Consider the following 21,515-nt stretch of genomic DNA (forward strand, 5'->3'; position numbering starts at 1 on the left):
GGCATCAATTGTTTTACATACAGGAGTGAACTAGCTTTTCCTCGTTGTTTACGATGAAGATCCAGGGATCTTCATCGTTTCTGCACTACACTTACAGCCACCGCTGAAGGGAAAACATTCAAAGTATACTTTCTTCCACACTTTTTCCCGACACAGTGATGATCAGTCTTTTGTTACCTGCATGTACTCACAGAGATATAACAGTCGGGGTAAATTGAATTGGTGAACAAAACATGTTGACACTGAACGCTACACTTTTTTTTTTTCCAGGGGAATGACAAGTATTTACCCATCACAAAAAAGAGACTACACATGTTTCCCCTTTCTCCTTCAAACCACCCAACCTGCAATCGTTCATGCAAGAAGACGGTACATCTAAGAATAGAAACATCTTATGTAAATTTGAAAAAAGCAACCCAGTCTTACTTGCACTAGTTTTCCTCTCTATCACATTCCTTCCTCTTTCTTCCTCAAGTTCTTCCCAAGGGCTACTTCGAAATCAAAGTATCTGTTCTGGCTGTGTGTGGTGCTTAAAAGCAATCCTGATTAAATCAAGCTTAATTAGACCAGCTTTATCAGAACAAAACCAAAGCTGAGCCAAGTAGTGCTTATCTCAAATTGCAGCACTACACCTCAGACAGCAAGCTCATTGGTTTAAAAGGGGAAGCATGGGTGTCATGTGTTGGGGACCTCAGGAACAACATGGTGAACAACTTCCAGCCACTATAAATGTAGCTGCTCCTTTTTATGTAGGTTAGCGAGGACACATTGTGCATCTGACAGAAGGCGCAACATGTTAAGTGGCAGGTAAACATTTATCTACAACCACCTTGGTGTACGGAAGTTTGACAGCTCCTTCTTCACTGCTTTCTTCATGGAGACCTAGACATCACAGGGGGCACCTGCCACTTTGATCAATTTGTCCTACTTCTAGCTAAACTCTAGAACAATTCATCATTTGTAATGGCCAGGACTTGGGAGCCCTAGTAGACTGAGGTTCACCGAGAGGATTGGAGACACAAAGAACCAAAATGACTAAAATGGGAAACATACTCCCCTGTCACTTCACAGTGCTCAATTAACGATGTCCTGTTGGACCTCAGCTTAAACTCCAGTACTTCTAACCCTCAGCAAAACAGATGCGCTTTCAAACTATTAAATGTATGTTTGGTGTACAGTATGTCTAAAAAAAAGTAATATACAAAGGCAAGTTCAGCCCTTTGTAGGGGGGGAAAAAAATGAAAAATGAATTACAAGTTACTTGACTGCACTTAGTCCAGTAATCCTCAGAGAAAACTTTTGTTTTTCATTACTCATTAGATTGTTATGACTACACTCATAACATTGCCCACTTAAGCAGACTTTTCTGCCTCATTCCTGCAATTCACACTTGTCTTATTTTAAGCTGTAAAAACCTAGGGCAAATATTCATCTGCTTCTCATTAACAGCAGTGGTAGATTGCATGCTGGGGAGTTGCAGAAAAGCTAACCTTTTATGCCCAAAGATCTTCCTCAAGAGGAGAGATCCCCTCCGCACACAGGAAATTGCTTTCTAAATGGGTTAAGATGGGCTAAGACCCAAGACATTGACAAACCCTTCCAATGATGAAACACCTTGGTGGGCACCTCAACTGACAGCCACAGGGCCCTTTAATGATCTTATTAAAGATCGCGTCACTGTGGAACATGGTTGCAACTTTTGCACTTGTAAGTACTTTCCTTATCAGTTTAATATTTAACAGCAGAAAAAAAACTGCTACGTGTGCTTGTGTAACTCCCAGAGTGGGACCGTGTACCGATTTCATATCTTTCCTTTGATCCCCATCTAACCTCCCTCATACTCCCCCTTCCTTTACCTGCTGGACCAATAGGCTGTGCCAAATTTAACATTGAGCCCTGGCAATTGGCTCGCTCCACAATAACATTAACAAAAGTAGCATCCCGTCAACAGGATTGTCATAAAATTTCACTCATCAAATGTGTCTCCCCAAACAGCATTTGGGGGGGAGCAGGAAATGAGGTATAGAGGGTTTGTGTGAGTGCAGTGGTGTGTGTGGCGGAGTGGGTTATTGAGGGAGATTGGTGAAGCAAAGCAAGACACAAGGTTGTAAAACACCATCCTGGATAGGTGCTCAGTTGAGCCGAGTGACATTTAATTATTTCTAATGCATACACCAGAACACATACATACATACATACACAGACCCTCCGATAAACCTCCATGCCTACACCTTTTCTACTGATAGCAATGTATGTTGCTCTTACTTAACTAGATTCATGGATCAGGTTACTCAGCTGGGATGTGAGTATAAGTCGGATAAACAAAAGGAGGTAACAAAACAGGATAGGTGGTTAAAAATAAAGAAAGAAAGTGTATTCCGGTTAATGGCAGCATGGTGGCCCATACCAGTACCGAGAAGAGGCAAAACGAGCTTTCAGAAAACCAATGCATCACTGAGGCCTCCATACGGGCGTTTCATTCTCAGCCAAGGACCGATCCAATACGTAAGCTTAAATAATGCAGAACATGACACAGCCTTGTTTTGTTTCATTTTGGTAAAGTCCACAGCAATCAAAAACGTGGATATAATTGCAAAGTGAAACAACACCGTCTCAAAAAAAAAAAAATGTACCCAAGACTTTTAATGCATATCATCAAGGAGAAAACCTTGCATTTATTGTATGAAATCCAGGGCTCTCTTTTCAAACACCAAAGGCATGCCATTCCTATAATTATGCGGCAGTGTCAACAACAGCCTGTTCATGAATTCAATTTGCTATCTGTCATCTGCTGCATTTTGTGCTTGGGAGGGAAAAACAAACACACACACACAAAAACCCAGTGGATCGATGGAGAACTCAGTTTCTGATGGCTCACATGCAGCCTTCGGGGCGAAATGAGAGACAACCAATTCTTAGAATTCTGAAAAAGCTTATGTTATGGTCCATGTATGGTGTGTATATTCCTCATATAATGGCAGATTTAGACATTCTGTATGTTTTATTTGACAGTGACATGTTAAGTGATGGAATGAATAGTCACAACTAATGAGATGTCTATTAGGGTTGGTTGATGATATAACAATACAGCGAAGTTCAAAAATTGCTATGGTGTCAGTTACATTACCATCATAAAGAAATATGATGTGCTTATATTAGGGTCATTATGTAGTATTATACCTTATTTATTACCAAGCCTGTCCCTTTAAAAAGGACAAAGTCAGGTGTGGAAGTCTGGGAAATGAAGTAAGCAAGTGTTGTGAGCTGTAGGTTCAGAGACGTGTTCCTTACGTCACTCATCCATATTCACTGTAGCGAGCCACAGAGCGGAGAGAGAGGACGTGCACGGACTCCACCCTTCAAAATTAAAAGTGCCCTTCTGCGCCACACAGGCCCCCATACTGTTTGTTGTTCCCACTGATGAGCTACGCTAACGAAGCAGCAGTGGCCTTCCTACCGCAGCTCAGAGCCAAGGGGCCGGAAAGGTAACAGCAAGCTGTGCATCAAAGGAGCCAGTCCAACAGATTTGTAGCCGTTTCGTTAACAAAGTCAGAAAAACACTGGGAATTCTTGCCAAACCGGAGGCCAAATATTAAAGTGAGTCGGTGATGCACATCTTTCTCGACCGCTGTTACCGCAATGGTTATGACAGTGATGATACCTCTTTGGCTAGGACACAAACAGAGTGAGAGGCCAAGATTGTGAGACTGGAATAGAGGGACAAGCAGCAGGGAGCCAGAGTCCAGAGTTTTTGGAGGGAGATGCATAATGGAGGAGGGAAACATGCACCTCCCCAATTGACGATTACTGTCACTTACTGTCATTCTGCCGTACATCACAATTAAGTGAGGAGACGGTTTCACAATATCTTGTTGTTGTAAGTTTGCATACAGTACCACCCTAATGTCTATTATCCACCCCTATTCACTTTTGTTCTGATAGCCAATGCCTGAGTCAAATTTGCACTGTAATGAGATCTAATGAGTGCTAGGCATTTTCCTGATGATCTGAAACCACTGTGAAAGAAGAGCACATTAAGAGTTTAACCTCACTCCAGTCACTCGCCATGGCTCCAGTGGATGAAATGAGTTAGAAGAGGATAAATGTAGAGGAGGAACAACTCGTTCCTTTCTCTCTCTCTCGCTTGGTGCAGATTGGTTTTGAACACATTTGAGCCCATCTGTTCCCTCACAGAAAGTCACCTGTGCAATTAACCTGGACCATTAGCTGTGAAACAAAGGCCTCAGTGGAGGGGGGGAAATGCTGGTTTATGGCCAGGTGGAGAGGGGGAAAAACACACTTTCTTTTGATTTCATCTCTCCAGCTCTCCTCTCTCACTTGTATGTACCTGGTTTTGTGTTACTTTTACGCTTCAATTCAGGCCCAGCTATCCAGACACACAACCACCTGCATTACTCAGTGCCCATCTCCTCTTACTGCTCTGCGGTCTACTTTCCTACTGTCTGGCTTTTAGCAGAGTCACCCTTTACCCTCACCCTGCTTCCCTGCAGTAGCAGCAGCCTCCAAGACCCTGGCAGACAGAGTCCATTACTGCCAAAGAGAACTCTGAGAACACAAGTACCCAAAGGACAGCAGTCATGCACCTGTTAGACATCTTTCCTTTGTTTTTTTTTTACCTCTATCTGCTCTGTCCACATCTCCCTGCAGTCCGACCACCCAACCCTGTCAAAAGCATTGGCACAATGACCTAAGAAACTTTTCAGACAGGCCTTAGTCGCTAATTTGTAGGTGTGTGTGTGTGTCTGTGAGTGTGTGTTTGTGTATGTGAATGTGAAGCAGTCCACTTGACCATAAAGAAGAGGACGAAAAGGAGGAATGGATGCTAATAAAAAAGACAGATTTGCTTCCTGATTAATCTGGATTGTTTTACTGTAACAACTTGATGAGCAAATCCACTCATGTCCTCCCTAACACGATTAGGGATGCTCCCACAACCCTATATTCCAGGGTGAATGGCAGTCTCACTACTACTTTACTCTTGCTGAGAGCTCCTGTGTGGCACCAGGGTCAGTCAGAGAAGGCAAAGGGAAAATGTGGAGAGAGGGGGCGGAATAATTTATAAAAAAGCAAGGTCTTGAGGTGCATCGTGTCTGACGTGCATGCGGTAGTGTTAGAGATAGGCTGGCTTGGTCACTGTAGGCCTGATCCCATACACTGAAAAGACTGTCCTGGCTGTGAGACACTGGAGGAAACATGGAGAGAAGTTGGATGTCAACAAGGGAGAGATGAAAGTGGATTATCCGCCATGGCGATTTGCATTCTGTGGTGGAACGAAAGCCCCTGTGATGCCCTGAATAGCTGGATGCATGAATAAGTAAACAAACAAAAACAAAAATAAACCCTCCATCTGGATGGATGCTGCCAGGCCCCAAGTGAGAAACAGTAGGGAGGGGAGGTTGGAAGATGGGAGGAGGTGGGGAGGTGGCTTGCAACACAGCAGTCATCACACTGTGCTTCCCCTGCTATCATTTACTTCTACTGCCTGTGCCCCCCCCCCCCCCCCCAGTTATAATATTGCTATCACCATCTATCCACTGCTTATGGCTAGTTTGCCTGGTAACACCATCAACACACAAGAGAGAGCTTCAACCAAGCACCGGCAGATGTTGAGTTGACACACTTTCACTGAGCCACATGGAGTCAACATGTCACAGTGCCAGGAGGGCTGTATGGAAGCCTGTCCTCACACCAGAGAAGATCACTACTGCCCCTCTTCCACAGGCTGGGTACTGCTTAATTTAGAAATATAGTAAACCTGGGTATCAATGGTCTCTGCTCCTATGATTTCCAGAATGTGGAAAACAAGGATTGAATCACAGAATTAAGAAATGGAAATTAAATAAACTTTTGAATGCGGAATCATGCAGAATTTTGTCCAAGGTGTCATGAAAAGTTTGAAAATGAGTTTGTTTTTTTCTGACAGTTTTAAAAAGTTTAAAAAAACAAGAATGTGAATAATTAAATTTGAAAAAAAAATAATAAAACAGATTTCACGGCGCTCCGGGAAAAGTATCAATCCTCATATATTTGCACCATGGTTGGTGCGTTCATTTTCAATCCAGTAGTTTTCCTCAAACTTAAAACACTGTACAAGCGATGAGGTTGGGTTATACCGTGGTAGAGAACACTAATACCAAAAGGTTTTTTTCCGTGTTTCTTCATAATTCTGCACTGCAGTAGACCTTAAGGTTAAACTACAACTGATTTGATTTGAATTCATAAGATTTAACAATGCATAGTTGGGTACAGACCAGATGGAATGCAAAAATGCTTATTTCAACCACATGGAATGAGAGAATGCCAATGACTTGGACTTGAAAAGAATGACTTTCTGAACCTCTCTGCTCTGTCTACTCTTAAAGATACAGTGTGTAAGATTTTTGACGTTGTTGATGTCCCTCATCTCACCCTTCCCTTTCAAGTGTGTTGGAATACCTACACTGTAAGGACAAAAGTATTTTGCCACACCTAAGTATTGAATTCAGGTACTTCAAACAGGCTTTGGGCTAGGCCCCCTTGTCTCCAATAAAGGCTCTTTTCTATTCTAACATGATTGTGCACTGGGGCACAAAGCGAGGACTATAAAGACATGGTTTGTCAAGTTTGCTGTGGAAGAACTTGACTGGGCTGCACGGAGCCCTGAACGCAACCCCATCGAGCACCTTTGGGATGAACTGGAACAAAGATTGCAAGCCAGGCCTTCTCGTCTAACATCAGTGTCTGACCTCATAAATGTTCTATTCCCATAGAAACTCTTCAAAATCTTTGAGGAAAGTCTTCTAAGAAGAGTGTCGTCATTACAGTCCCTGTCGGTGTAATGATAAGGTGTCTGAATACTTTTGTCCATAAAGTGTATGTAGCCTTCAGTTAGCGTCAAAACTCAGAATATTTATTTTGTCCATTTTGAGCTACAGTGGTCCAAAATGCCAACTTCCATGGACATGGCTCTATGTGTTTGCCAGCTTCGTTGAAAACAAGGTTTACGGTGGTGTCTCAAAAATGTTTACTCCAAAACTGTAGGGGTAGCTCTGTAGAGAAAAGGGCAGAAAAGCTACTTGAATGTATCCTGCTGCTTTACCATAAAAATGTTTTCAGGTTCTAAACACTGAGAGGATTTTTATTGTGAAGCAGAAACAAAGTGAACACCGTAATCATTCATTAAAGATCATTAGTTTATGTCAAAATATTATGTTCAACATTGCAGCCAAAGTACGCTAGTGTATAGTTTCGTACATAAAAGCCAAAGCTAACAACACTGATGACTTTTAACTGCCAGTGATTGTCGTCAAGGTTGTTAATGTATAAGGCGAGACATGTGTGCAGACATGTAGCTGTTCATACCAGGATTACACTAAGAAGAATCAGATAATTATAATGAAAAGGATTTCAAACAAGCATTGGCCTGTGTTGGTATACTGAGAGCATCCAGTACAGTGTATACTCTCCCATTTTAAATGAATGGCACTTTTGGATAGCTGAGTTTTGGAATCCAAGATAACATCTGAACCAAGCCCCACATGAGCTGTTTGCATCAGTGAAAGGCGGTACTGTCTAGGGAAGCTAAATGGATTTGACAATGGGATTTGATGGTCTTTGTAGTGAGGGTAATTAGGTTTGATTGACTGTAAAGTGACTGGTGAGGTCCAGATCTGGGAGGGGAAATGATCAGACACTTGAACCACCCACAAATTAATGAGATTCAACTGTGCCTGAGCTGATTTCACTAAGGAGAAGAAGAACATTTAGAAAACCAAGAGAGGGAAAAGTAAAAAGGCGGGGTGAGCAAAGTCAGCCTGAGACAGCGGGAGAGACACACAGGAAATAAGGGAGAAGAAAAAAAAAACAGGAAAGACAGCTATCTGATGCATGTCTCACTTCCTTGATTGTGGACTTGACTAAATTAAGTCAAAGATGAACGATAAACGTGATTAAAAGCTTTAAAGCTTAATCAAATTACCGATTTCCGTCTAGGGTTCCACAGAATAAGATAAAGTTAAACTAAATAAAACAAGTTAACTAATTTGAAGTGACATTTGAATGCAGAAGGTGAAACAAAAATGTGGAAGAGACTATTTCCCATTGCTGCCTTCAATTGCCAAAAACTGTGGTATTTATCGCTGACATCTCTTTACATAAGTTTATGGGGAATTTGGCAAGGACAAACACTGAATGGGTATTATTTTTGCATTGCATTGACTTACAAATTAAAATTTCACATTTTATAAGTTTTTTAAATCCCTGGATGTCATTTGGACAGTTTTCTTTTGTGGATGTTTATAATCATGTCCCTTGCCTCTATAGCCTTTGTTGAGATGGAGTCAGGCATATTATTCTTCGTGCCATCATTACCTTGGGGCAGGTTCGGATTTTGACTGGTGACAGTCTAATATGCTGTTTTTAATAAAACTGGTGGATGGCAGCGGATAATCCCAGTAGCCTTGTTCCTGCCTTTCAAGGCAATGACAGAGTGCAATTCACCAGTCAATACTCACTTGTTTCAGAGCATGCCTCGCACTTCCTGTATATGATGGAAACAGCTCAAATGCAGGGTAGAATTAAAAAAAGCTATTTGGTATTACACTGCTATGACATTTGCAGATGCAATGAAAGATCCTTCAACCTTATAACTTATCAGTATCTACAAAAATAATGTGGAATAAAATCAGTGGCACAACGACAGACTGTTACTCACAGGAAGACTTATTATACCATATATCATTGTAACATTGTGGAGAGGTCTGTCGTTTTTCATGATTTTCCATACCACACATGAAGGTCAGCCTCCCAAGCTATGCAGACGAATTGTAGAGAATTTCTTTTAGAGACATCTCTTTTTTTATCTTTTTGGGTCTTTCTGACCTCGACGCCGCTCGACACGCTATCTCGCCAGATACAATTGTTGTGTCAGCTTGTCCTGTGGAGACACCTATGCAAACTTGGAGAGTTAACCTGTCCACCCCACCGCCTGTCAGCACTTGTCTATGATCACCTAGCTGTCACCGCTGTGGCACAGGTATGCACTGGCCTACCCGCAGCTGTCACTGTCACACAAAGCCATCAGTCCAAATCTATGCCACTGTCATTCCTGACAGGGCTCTGCCAGCCACAGCCAGTCAGCCAGCTGCACAAAAATATGTCAATTTAGTTTAGCACGCCACACTAATGGATACTTGAATGTGAAAAATGGTGCTTTGGTTAAAACAATAAATAAACAAATACAATCTGAATTAATTGGTAAAGTGAGTCAAGCATATGGAGACAACTGACACGCACAACAAGAAAATAGAACACAAAAACACTGCGCTCTGAAGTTATTTCACTCGTATTTGGTAAAGGAAATACTTTTAGAGAGAAACCCGTGTTTATTTATGCAAACATATACTAGTTCATCCTAGAAGTGTGAGAGGTTGACAAGGGGAATGCATAAATAGAGGCTGCAGGCCGATCATTGTCAAAATGCCAGCTGCACGCTGAAGAGAATCATAGAGACATGGAGACCTCTCATTGCAGCAGACCTTTCTGAACAGGGAAAAAATGGCTTTGGAAAGGAGGACACGTAATGACTGCAAAATGCATAAAAGTGATACGAGTATTCATGAATTATCTTTAAATCAACAACAAACCATCTGGGGCAGGCAAGTTCTTGAATGAGCGGGGTATTTTAGTTTAATATCGGCAGCTTAGTACCTTTAAGAGATTAAAACAATTAGAATGTGCTGTTTAATTTTGAAACTGTGATGAATAATGTGGTACGCACAACTTCCAGCTGTTGTATGAACAGCAATGACTATAATTGAGGGTGCAATAATGTGTGTTCAATAGTTATCTCAACAAAAAACACACTGGGAACAAAATCCACTTTGCTATTCCAATAGAGCGGCATCAACTGTATGGCTCTACATTTTGCCGGTGTCTGCAAGCTGCTGCTAGCACGAATGGAGACGGATGGGTGAGCTCTAATTCTTATAGTAGAAAACAATAACTTTCACAGGTGAAACTTAATCATAAAAAAGAGCATCTGTGGAGCCTCTGCATGTGTTTTGGGGGTTTTAATAAAGCGGTGTAAAACAATTTAAGAGATTTAATTTTGTTTTTTTAATCAGATAATTCTATTTTGAGGCATATGATTACATAAGAAAGGGCTTTATTATACATTAGTCCAGTTGGAATATATTTATTGTGTATAGTCAGCTGAGATAACAGGCTGCCGGTGCACTCGTAAAAGGTGCTGTAAAACTTGCAGGCTACAACCAATATGCTTCTACTCTTGATAATCCTCAGGTTGGTAATAAAGTGTTTTTAGAGGCACTAATGGGGAAGGGCACCGTTACACAAGCTTCTGCAACTACACAAAGTAGGTCTGAGGTAAGTTGCTAAAAAAAAAAATCTTCACCATTTCTTCGTGCTACCTGGCAAGAATGCCTTTAAAAAAGAAAATGTTTAAATATATCTCAATATTTATTTAGTTTCTGGTTGTTTTGTTTATCGCTCCGTGCTTCATGCCAAGCTGAGTGCTCTCTGGCTCAAATCAAAGCTTAGTGGATCTGACTGAGGTACGCAGTGGACATGCGGGTGTCAACACTCGCCCGAGATGGGGGCACTGACCCCAGTGATGCCATCCGAGAGGACGGGCCACAGGAGCTCGCTACTTTACACAAATGCCTTGGAGAAGACAAGGCCAAAATGCCCTGTGAGGCTCTGACTCTTGACACGGCTGCTGGTGACATTGTTTTAAATGCCACAATAAACAGAAATATCCTGCTGTGGACAAAAAAAAAAAAATCCCCCCTTTGCTTTAAACTGAAGCATTAAATTGGCTTTACTCTACAATGTTCAACTGTAGGGAATCCACAAATTAAAACAAATGGGGGTGACTCAGTAATTATTTCATAAGCAATTAGGATATCTAATACTTCATACTGAAAACACACGTTTAGCTCTGTACATGTCTCATCTATCAATCACGCTTGCTGAGGAAACGTGAATGTCATGTAACCTCAGGTTTTATCAGTGAGGACATAGAAAAAAAAAAAGATTCTTTTTTTTCATCTGCCTCCTAAAAGCATTTGTCTGTTTCCCTCCAGCACGCTAATGCCGTACTTGCGAAAGCTAAATGAATTAATCTCTCATTAAATATGCATTTCGTTGTTATTAATTTGAAAGAGGGGAGGATTAGATCACACTTTGTGAAATGGCGAAAAAAAAAACTCAAACACTAAACACAGTCGTGTGATACCTCAAACCGTCTTTTAAGTGAAAATTGAAATGAGTAAATCGGTGAATCCATAAAACGGATAAGATACTGACCTGTACATAATTCTCATACTACAACGGCCATATGTTATCTCCATCTGTTTCTACTAATGGAATTGAAACGCTGAACAGCTCAAGCAGTGTGCACACCAGAGTGTACCGGGACACGCGCTTTTATGACCTCAAACCTCCTTCTGGCTCAGGTTCAGCTTCCAGCTCTGAGGATGCATTTTTCAAAAGTGTTCCATTTGATGTCACTGTCTCTGAAATGTAATCAGCGACACACACACAACAGTTGCTCAAGTTGACAGTTGGAAAAAAAAAAAAAAAAAAAAAGAATTCTGAGCTTAGCACATCAAGTGTATATATCATAACTGCCAAGGTCATTGTGATTACGACAGTCCAACAAGCTAATAGTTGGTTGGAGGACAATCCCCGCTATCTCGAAAGCTGCAGGCAACATCGCCCATGTCATCCCCATGTTTTATTCATACGAGTCATATTATAATGTTCAGAAACTGAGATCAAAATCTGCTCTGGCAGAAATATTTAATATCATACCTACTTCTCTACCCTTCTCCATCTGGTTAGCCAGAATGAGAGAGAAGGGTAGACAGCCTCCTTCAGCTGAGCAATGCTGGATTATTAAAAGTGAAGCTTTCAAAGAGGTCACTGCTTGGGAGGAAGAGAGAGAAGAAAAAAAAAAAAGTATCATGCATCAATTATCTTGGAGAGGTTGTAGCATACTGAACACTGGCTTGACATATTTCCCAATGTGTCTGAGCTACAGAGAGCTCCTTGGCTCATGCTGACATTTAGAAGCTGGTGAATTGTGAAAATCCCATTCTGTTGGACAAAAAGACCACAATGACTGCTTACAAATTCCCTTGAGGCTTGAAATTCCTTCTCAATGTCATTGGCATAACGAGACGCAGGCATCTAGCTCCGTCGTAGCAATATTTCATGTCTGGACAACTGCAACTTACACTGATCAATACACAGTTTACTGGTATTGCTAGAGGACAATAGAACAATTCCAGTGATTCACAACAACAACAACAACACAAGTAGCACGTTGCCTGCGAAATTCTCACACTGGAGGAATGTTGTATAACACGCAACATGACCAGTGAAAAACTAACTCTGTCGAGAGCCTGATTGACGGAGCCATTTCCACCTTTTCTTATGTAGACCAAGGCTTCCTGTTTCTTTATGACCTACATATTGTGCCTCTGCCAGTTCTATGAGAGCAAAAACAAAGCATTTCCATTTATACGTGGAGCTGCGACTACTACTGAGTTCTATCACTGGCAACTATACTGCTTAAAATTGCAAAGAGACACGTGTAAGTACTGTAGGAGAGTATGTTACTGTCTATGTCAGCAATGGTGTCATGGGGGGGGGGGCAAAAAAACAACAACAACAAGTAAAAGTAGCATAATCTTGCTGTTATTTCACAAGCACCGCATCAGCTACGTGAGTAAATACAAGCTTTCTTCACCGAAAGCTGAAAAAGATAACTCCCCCCACTGCGATGCATTATCCTCTTCCCTCTGAGTTCAAAACTGTATGAAGCACAAATCCATGAACCCCCTTCTCCATCCTCCTCTTCTCCTCCCCCTCACTCCCCACCTGCCTTCCAGTCTGCGTCTCTGTGGTGGCACTGGGAGAAGTGGCATACCTTTGTTCATGTCAATCAGCTGCTTCTTCTTCTGCTGGCGCTCCTGCTTCTCGCGCTCTGCTTTCTCCTTCGCCAGCTTGGCTCTCTTGATCTTCTCCTCCATCTCTCTCTTCTTGTGGTTTTCCTTCACCGCTTCCTGATGAGGCACACACACACACACACACACATAAAATCAGAATCTGACTCTTTTTTAGTATCTTTGCTACCGTAAAGTATTCTGAAACAGCAGAACGCTGTCAGCGAAAAGAAGAGTTTGATAGTTTGACATAAGCTGCCGAAATAAACAGCTTTGCCGGTTACACAGATTCTCAATAACATACAGACAGAGAGTTCAAATCATTGCCATTATCATGATCGCATGTAACTCTCGTGTATTTGATAATGAGGCAGAGCCACTGCATAAACAAAGAAATAAGTTGTGAGCGGTGTGTTAGTCTCTGAGGAGAGAGAGAGAGAGAAGGAGATATCATCCTTCCTTTGTGACCGGCTGAAATGTCAGGAAGGCGTCAGACAAAGAGAGATAATCAACAGTATAGATACCAAGAAAAAAAAGAAGCAACCATGTGACCTTTAGAGACAAAAAAAGTGTGTCCTCGGCCTGCGGTGCGGCCCTTGACAGGACCCATCACAGGTGTTAGTGTATGTCTACGAGGGGGTCATACTCCATGTGTATACACGCATATGAACCTATGCTGCGCCTACGCTGGAGTCCGTGGGCATCTGCGGCGTTGCCACTTATGTATGCATATGTATGTGAGAGAGGGGGAGAGAGAGCGAGAGATCATGAGAGAGAGAGTGTGTGTCACTAAGTGAAGGCACGGCCCCATCTGTGCACTGATATAATAAGCAGTGACAGTCGGCCCCCCATCAAATGCCCCTGTGGTCCTGACGTGTGTGTCATGTTGGCAGCTAAGACTGAAGGATTACGGGGATTGTGGGGAAGGAACAAGGAAAGAGCAGCTCATCATGCCAGTCAATAGGGGAGCTTTGCTCCATGTCCAAGGACAGGAGCCCTCATTGTCACTGTCTCCTTGTTGGATGACAAGGGCAATGAGAGAACGAGAGGGAGAGGCATAGAGGGGTGAAATGGAGGAATCATAGAAGGGAGAAGGCAACATAACAGCAAGTTTCTTTTAGTATAATGTGCATTATGATGATATAAGAGAAGACATTTAGCTTTGTCAGCGGCTACAAGTCGATGAAGATAAAAGTAGGTTCAAAATTCAAAAATAACATATATAAATGGATTGTGTGTGCACTTTGGTACGGTTTTTGAATTAAAGTGGATGAGATGCATGGTATATATATATATATATATATATTATAGTAATGCAACTGTTAAACCTTTGTTTAAGCGATGGCAGCACTGGCAGCAAGAATCAAATTGATTTCTGCCCCCATCCTCTGAAAGGATTCAATTCACTTTATAGCAGCGGTATCACTGCATCGCTGTCAACATCTACGGCATAACTTGGAAGATAAATTATGCTGATTACGAATAAATTCCTGCTGGCAAAACTTATTTTAAACAAACAACTCATTTTGGCTGTAAACATGATTATGCAAAGCAATTATGATGCTCATAATCAAACAGCACCACTAATTAGCATAGCAACAAATACACTATTATTGATCTCTTATATTTCCTTTTCCCTTAGACAGCCCCGACGTTGCTGTCGGCAAAATCTGACTGTGTCACGTCTTGTTTTCTCTTTAAATCTGCACATTGTGGATGATGAACATGATGATGTTGTTTCAAATGTGTAAAGGGCAGAATATATAGTTTATCTTTAATTCTTTCAAATTTATAGTAGAAGAAAAAGAGGTATAACAAAAGAGAAGGTGTAACGGTAGCTCGGTACTCCAAACTGACCCAAAAGGTCAACGGGATTTCTCGTAACATTATCCACGGTGATAGATGGTGTAAATTCTTTGCAGATTTTTGCAGACTAAAGCTTAAATTAAACAAATCCTACAGTCAAGGGGCTATGTTAACAACTGGCTCTGTGCCCCGAGCCCCTCTGGTGGAAAGTTTAGGAGAATGTGGTGCAGCCATGGATATAGCTCAGAGGGGTATGCAAATTCAGAGTTTGGTTTGCAAAGAAACAAAACAAAACGTGTGGTTTTGCATAATAGCACCTTTTTACCAGGTAGGTTTTTCAGCAACGCTGCTTGAACAGCGCATTCTTGCTTTCAGGCCTATTGTGGCCATGAGACAAAGTGAGTATATGTCACACATTGGGCCTCCAGTTGTCCAAGACGAATACGAGATCCAATATAAGTACTCCTCTATCTATACTTAGCTCGAAAACTGAATGTTTTGCAGCCCATGGGTCTAATCTACCAACAAAGTCTAGGCAGCATTTTCACTTTCCAGGTCTGTTCTTTCAATAATTCATGAAATGTGTTTGCTGTTCCTCCTTGACCCTGCACAACACAATACATCTCCCACAGCGTTTCCCCTCCTGTGCATACAAGTTTGCGGTTGCAGTGAGGGCGCAAGGCGCATCTCGAACTCCTCCGTGACACCAGCGATCTCACACAGAGAGTGTCACTGCTATATCTCAGTTCAATTTTTACAAAGACAACGACGCCTGGGTTTTAAGCAAAAAATGTGTTTATGAGCCATCTGTTACACGATGTGGCAGAATGTCGCTTTGCAAAAAAAAAAACTCAAGTGCAACATCGCTGCATGATCGGCATGAAAATGATAACGTGTCATATTATTATTAACCTTTTTTACATATGAGATGCACTGCAGCGTGGACGGACGCGACCCCCAACACGCCGAGTATTCATCACTCTGATCTCTCGGATGCTCACTTTCACTACTTTGTGAACCTGGTTCGGGTCTTTTTCGTCTTATTCAAAAGTCAATAAATCAACAAGGAAGACTGTTAGCTCATCCCATCCCCATCTGCTGCACTTTGATAACTCATTAATGAGAAAATCCTAATCCCCAATGCTCCTGGTCAGGATTACACATGCAGACCCTGCAATTGCATTTCAGTCATACTGTATTTCAGAATATGGCAGCCGCATTAAATTAACAAATTGTTGGACCCTTTGAATACTGACTCCATGTGCTGAAATCAAATATTCCATTAGCCACAGGACAAAAAAAAAAAATGCACAAAAAAAGGGACCAGAGTGAGGAAGAGAAAGGGAATGAAACAGAAGTAAAAGAGAGTTAATGGATTCTCTTTTCAGTTGCATTCAGCGCTGTGAGGACTGTCTGTCAATGCGTTTACTCAAATGCCTCCTGTAGGTTGGGTGCATTAAGCCCGAGCTTTTTAGCAAAAGCAATTTAGGGTGACTATACTGCAATAGAACTCTATTTTAGTGCATATGCCGTGTGCTCTGAATGCATTACAGGGGGCGGCTAATGTTTTGACTGAGTCAAACAACTCATGTCTCGCCATTCAAATGAAAGTCTCAGACACAGCAGACATCAGGAAGATGAATTCTGAAAAACAAAAAGATCAACTGACAGGTAGCAAGTGGGCATAGTGTTATTTGATTTGCCTTAAGAGCAAATCAGTATTGTTTGATGTGGACCCACAAAATCCCCTCACTGACAAGAAAATCTAGCGAGAGGTTTTAGTTGTGAAGATGCTAGATCATGTATTGCTTCTTCAGGGTTTGAGTCTAAATCAACCATTGACTCCTGAGGTTTTGCATGGAGACAGTGTTAGCCTCTCTGTCAACAGAGCTTAAGAGCCAACAACTATACCAATTATATCAGAAGAGAATCATTTTCACTCCATTAACTTGTAAACACCCCAAATTTCCACCACACTGCGACACCTTATCCCACTCACTTCCCTCTTCTCATCCACAGCAGACAAAAAGTTTAAATGAGCCATAAAATATTCACATGCAGCTATTTGCTTGAAAGAATAATTTATTTTCTTGGGTGGATGCCTCTTTTAGAGATACGCATTTGTAGAATCCTTGAGGGAGCATTGTGTTGGTGCGTTTGAGCTCTTTGATCAGTGGGAATGAAACGCTGGTTTGGGATGGGGATCCCAGGCGGAGAGCAGAGGCGGATTCAGACAAGGGGACTTTGCCATTCAGGTTAATGGATTGTGAATAGTGGAGAGTGTGCCTCTCTGTACACCGTGTCACCATACGAACAATGGGGATTGTCGGGGCAGTGTCACGAGGGGTGGATACTCTGAAAGGCACTTTGCTTTCTACTGACTCCAACGTAAACCCACTGCCACTGGCATCTAGGTGCTCAGAGCAGAGCAGCGGGTAAAACAAAAGAGTATGAGGTCAGGGTTAGGGACCAGAATAGGACTGAGGTTAGGGTTAGGATAAAAAGTACAGGTTAGAACAGTCAGAACGAAAAGAAGCCTCTTGGGTGAGGGGTGAAACATCAGTCGCCTATGGCTAACTCTCCAAGATTACAATGACCTTGATGGCTGAGAGGCTTCAGTCACGTTATCACGTGGTGGTGCAGTATAGAGCAAAATGTGAAAAAACAAACTCTTATCCATGCCATATTACATGTTTGACTTTTCTGTACTAATGTATGTGTATTCAAACAGTGGGGATAGTTTGTAAAAGAGTCATTAAAGTGTGTCTGATAATGACCAGCACTGGAACGTAATTATCCTAAACAAAGAATCCCTATATCTGTGGAACATAGCTGTGTCATGTTAGGAAAAAAAAAAATGTGTCCATATCCTCATAGACTGCAGTAAAAAAAAAAAATACATGAATAAAAAATAGATATAAAACAAAGAGGTTATTTTCATACTGCTGTAAAAAATAAACCTCTGTTAGACACAGTAGCATCATGACCTACTAAAAAAATAACCTAGAGATGGAAGTAGCACAACAGGTGGGCACAGCTACATTCTTGCCAGATGACCAGAACAATTGTTTAGTTTTTTAAACTTAAAGCCTTTGGTGTGTTTGTTTTTGTCTAGAGTAAATTGAAATAAGCATCAAAACTGAAACCCAGCACGACGACACATCTTGATTGACAATGAGATGATATTTGCTCTGATTATATTATTACAGTCTCTTTGTGGCTCTATGGAATATGTGCTCAGTTTGAAAAAAAAAAAATAACACTCATGATGTTTGTGGATCTTTTTTTTTTTAAACGGTATATATATAAAAAAAAAGATACTACTTTATTGATAGAGCAGAGAAGCATGGAAGGGGAGTGGGTGGAGGGATAGAGAGGAAGGAAACCACTGTTGCACAGAACTGAAAAACAAAGTGTATGGATCACCAGCTCTTCCAAGTGAGCGACCCTGACGAATCCTGTATTATTCGTGAGTGACTACAAACGTGACTTCTGGTGCTCCACTTTTCAACTTTGTCATTGAAAATCTAGAACATATGGGACCCTGACTGTTATGAAAGTGTAATACTAAAACACCGTAGCGCTATAACATCCAGTGTAACAAATAAAAAATACATTCATGCTCACCATCTGTCGGGATCTGCCGAAAGTCTGTAGAGAATGTGTCCTGCTTTAAAACACACAATGTTCTCCTTTCTATGGCACCTTGTGTGTGTGTGTGTGTGTGTGTGAGGGTGTGTGCGAAAGCGAGTGCACGTGTGGGTGGTGGCTGCTGTTATTCTGTGGTTTTTTTTTCCCTGAAGAGACATGTTAAGAAGTGGCTTCAAGTGCGTGTAAACGGAGCATAAACTTTAAACTTACCATGAAAAGCATGCGGAAGTTGGCCAGCTCTCCAAAGAAATCCTCCAGGCTCACCGAGTGGGGGTCAAAGGCAAAGAAGCTGCCTATGCTCTCGTAGAGCTTCTGCATGTTCTTATGCATGGTGGAAAGTTTCTCATACTGCTCCCGGGCATGCTTGCAGAAGCCGTGAGGAGGACGGAGTCAAGGCCAAAGAAAAATTAATCATGAAACACACACAAAACATATTTCAAATCGACTGTTAGAGGCCAATATAATGACACCTCACAGAAATGTTCATCTGGGGGGGAAAAAAAAGAAAAACAAGCCATCAGACACCATGAGAGAAAGATCATTTCAGAATAATACCAGCATTCAAAAACTCCACGTATGTCAAGGTCAACAAAACAAAATAGTGGATAAAGAAGGGTCAGAGACAATCTACTGTGCCATTACAATAACCTCTCCATCTCACTCTGTAGTCAATGGCATGGTGAGCTAATAGGTGCAGCCCTGGAGTAATGGGAAGGTGTTTTGTAGTCAGCAGCATGACACAGATGGTCGCTGGAAAAGCTGATTGCAGTCATTGTTCTATTGTTTCTTCCAACAACACTGGGGGTCAGGTTGTTTTGAACCTCACAGCTCACGCCGCACTATGTAATTTACTGAACAGGCGGAGCACTTTTCTCCTGGTGAATGGCTATTGACAGCCAGCATCAGTTAAGCATTATCACAGCAGCCACTGACCTCATGAAGACTGGGCTTGGACACTCCCAGACTCACACACCCGGACTGAGAAGAGGATGTCACAACTTCATACCGCACACACACACACACACACCCGCACAGACCACATGTATATGCATTTACAAGCTTTCAAACACACGACTGACTATACCTGCAGTGGGAACTCCATTATAGCTTTCAATCCATCACCAGTGACACCCAGCACAAGCTGTACTTATTTTAGGTAACAATCAGTAATGGCTCGAAGCAAATTGCGACAATGCTCTTGATGATTTTCAGTCATTTATTTAGCTGCACTGGCAACAACATTGTCTAAAAAGTGTTGTCTAATGGAGCAACGATCGCCAAAAGTCGAATGATCAGACACGTTAAAAACAAAAATGAAGGTCAAATTAAGACTTGCATGAACTACCCATAAAATCACAATTCTTTATTCTTCACAGCTCCATTAGGGTTGTCTAACCACTTCTGTAGGTACAAAATCATTTGATTGAATATATAATAAGAATAAATAAGCAAACAACACATATATAACTATATAAATATTATATGCCTAGCTAACTATACCTAGCCAAATATGACAAATAACTAAAACAGAACAGGCTGCAACCTCCTTGACTACTACGCGTGTGCCCTCAGCAACCTCACCAATATTTTTATCTTTAGTTGTGTTGTGCTGCGACAGGAGTATGCAAAATATTATATTCATTTCACAAAAGAAAACACTAAATAACTTCTGCAGTTGGGCGCAGGGAAAAATACACTAGTATCCATTACCAGCCAAATAAGTCCCAATATATCGGCATATCAGATACCTGCAAAAAGTCCAATATCATGCATCCCTAGTAATTGTGAAAACATAAATGATATGAGAGACTGCCTTCTACTTTTTCTCATATATATATATATATATATATATATATATATATATATATAAGGCTTAAGCTTTTTGTTCTCTGAATCAAGAGTATAGAGTACAGTTACAGGCAATTAGTGCTTCCATGCAGTTGCCCTGGCAACTGTTAATGTTAATGGTTAATGTGTCATCACGATGTGAAAGCCACCGCCGAGGTACCGTGAATTCTTCCAGGTCCTTTGGGCACATGTGTGCACTTAATATGTAGGGAATGAAAAAAAACAACACAAAAAACAAACAAATAGAGCTAATATACACCACACTTGAGCAGCAACAGCACAGTTTGGGTTAACAGTGAGCCGACGGATGGACTCTCCGTTGTCTGTCTGACTGTCTTTTCTCTTATCTCTGTCTCCTTGCCTGCTTGGATCGGATTTATCCCCCTTGCTTCTGTCAGACTGACATCATCTCTTCTTTTGTCCTCCTCCCCCTCAATGTACGAAAACTCGCGGGCTCAACAGATGTAAAAGTAAAACTTTGGCAAGGCATTCAAGACATATTGGAGTTGCATTTCTTACTTTTTGGTGAAATATGTAAAATCATCCAAGATCCATTTATTTCCTGGGAAACATTTTTTTCCATGGAGTACACTTTTATGTCCGGTGCTGAACTACTGACCCAATAATTCTAATGAAGTCAGTTTTGAGTGGTAGACTACGCTTCATTGGAAAATTAAACATAAGATGTTGCAATGATAAGATTCTAGGAATAATAATGATAATAAATATGTATCCTGTTCTAACTGGATTGGTTAACTCTGCCAAAAAGGCAAGACAAAAAAAAATCAGTGTGTTACTTAGGAGCAAAATCAATGCTGATATTACTCAACACCATCATGGAAATGTGTGTTAACAGCATTTACATAGATTATTGATTTCAGTCCACGGCCGAGTCTTCACTGTGCCTTAGTGAAAATTGTTTCAGAATGATAGTTAGAAAAAAGAAAAGGGGTTACTTTTGGTATTTGTGGCTCTCTCTCTCTTAGTCTCTCTCACGTACACTCAAATACATGTGCATTGTAGATGTGTCCCGCTGGGGACTGGGCTGAGGCTGGCTGGGCTTTTGCTCCTTGAATTTTCACATCAAAGACATCAAATATTGATGGAGCCTGACGCACACTATCCTGCAGCAACACAACCAGTGTGGTAGAGCCATATGCATACACACACACACACACACACATACATACATACATACATACATACAGACACAGGATTAACACATGCACAGGTTCGCAC

The 21,515-nt window shown here is 41.4% G+C and overlaps 1 protein-coding gene across 4 annotated transcripts in view; it reads right to left on the bottom strand.

Annotated features, from left to right (window-relative positions):
• diaph2 (diaphanous-related formin 2) overlaps positions 1–21,515 on the bottom strand; it is a 338,483-nt gene that overhangs the window by 41,913 nt on the left and 275,055 nt on the right. For all 4 annotated transcript variants that reach the window (XM_058649427.1, XM_058649426.1, XM_058649428.1 and 1 more), the window contains 2 exons: positions 18,639–18,803; positions 12,956–13,091 (listed from right to left, as the gene is read on the bottom strand). In XM_058649427.1, the coding sequence (XP_058505410.1) occupies positions 12,956–13,091; positions 18,639–18,803 (301 nt within the window). The remainder of the gene's footprint in view (positions 1–12,955; positions 13,092–18,638; positions 18,804–21,515) is intronic.

The sequence above is a fragment of the Solea solea genome, chromosome 14 (assembly GCF_958295425.1).
Source record: "Solea solea chromosome 14, fSolSol10.1, whole genome shotgun sequence".
Classification (NCBI taxonomy): domain Eukaryota; kingdom Metazoa; phylum Chordata; class Actinopteri; order Pleuronectiformes; family Soleidae; genus Solea; species Solea solea.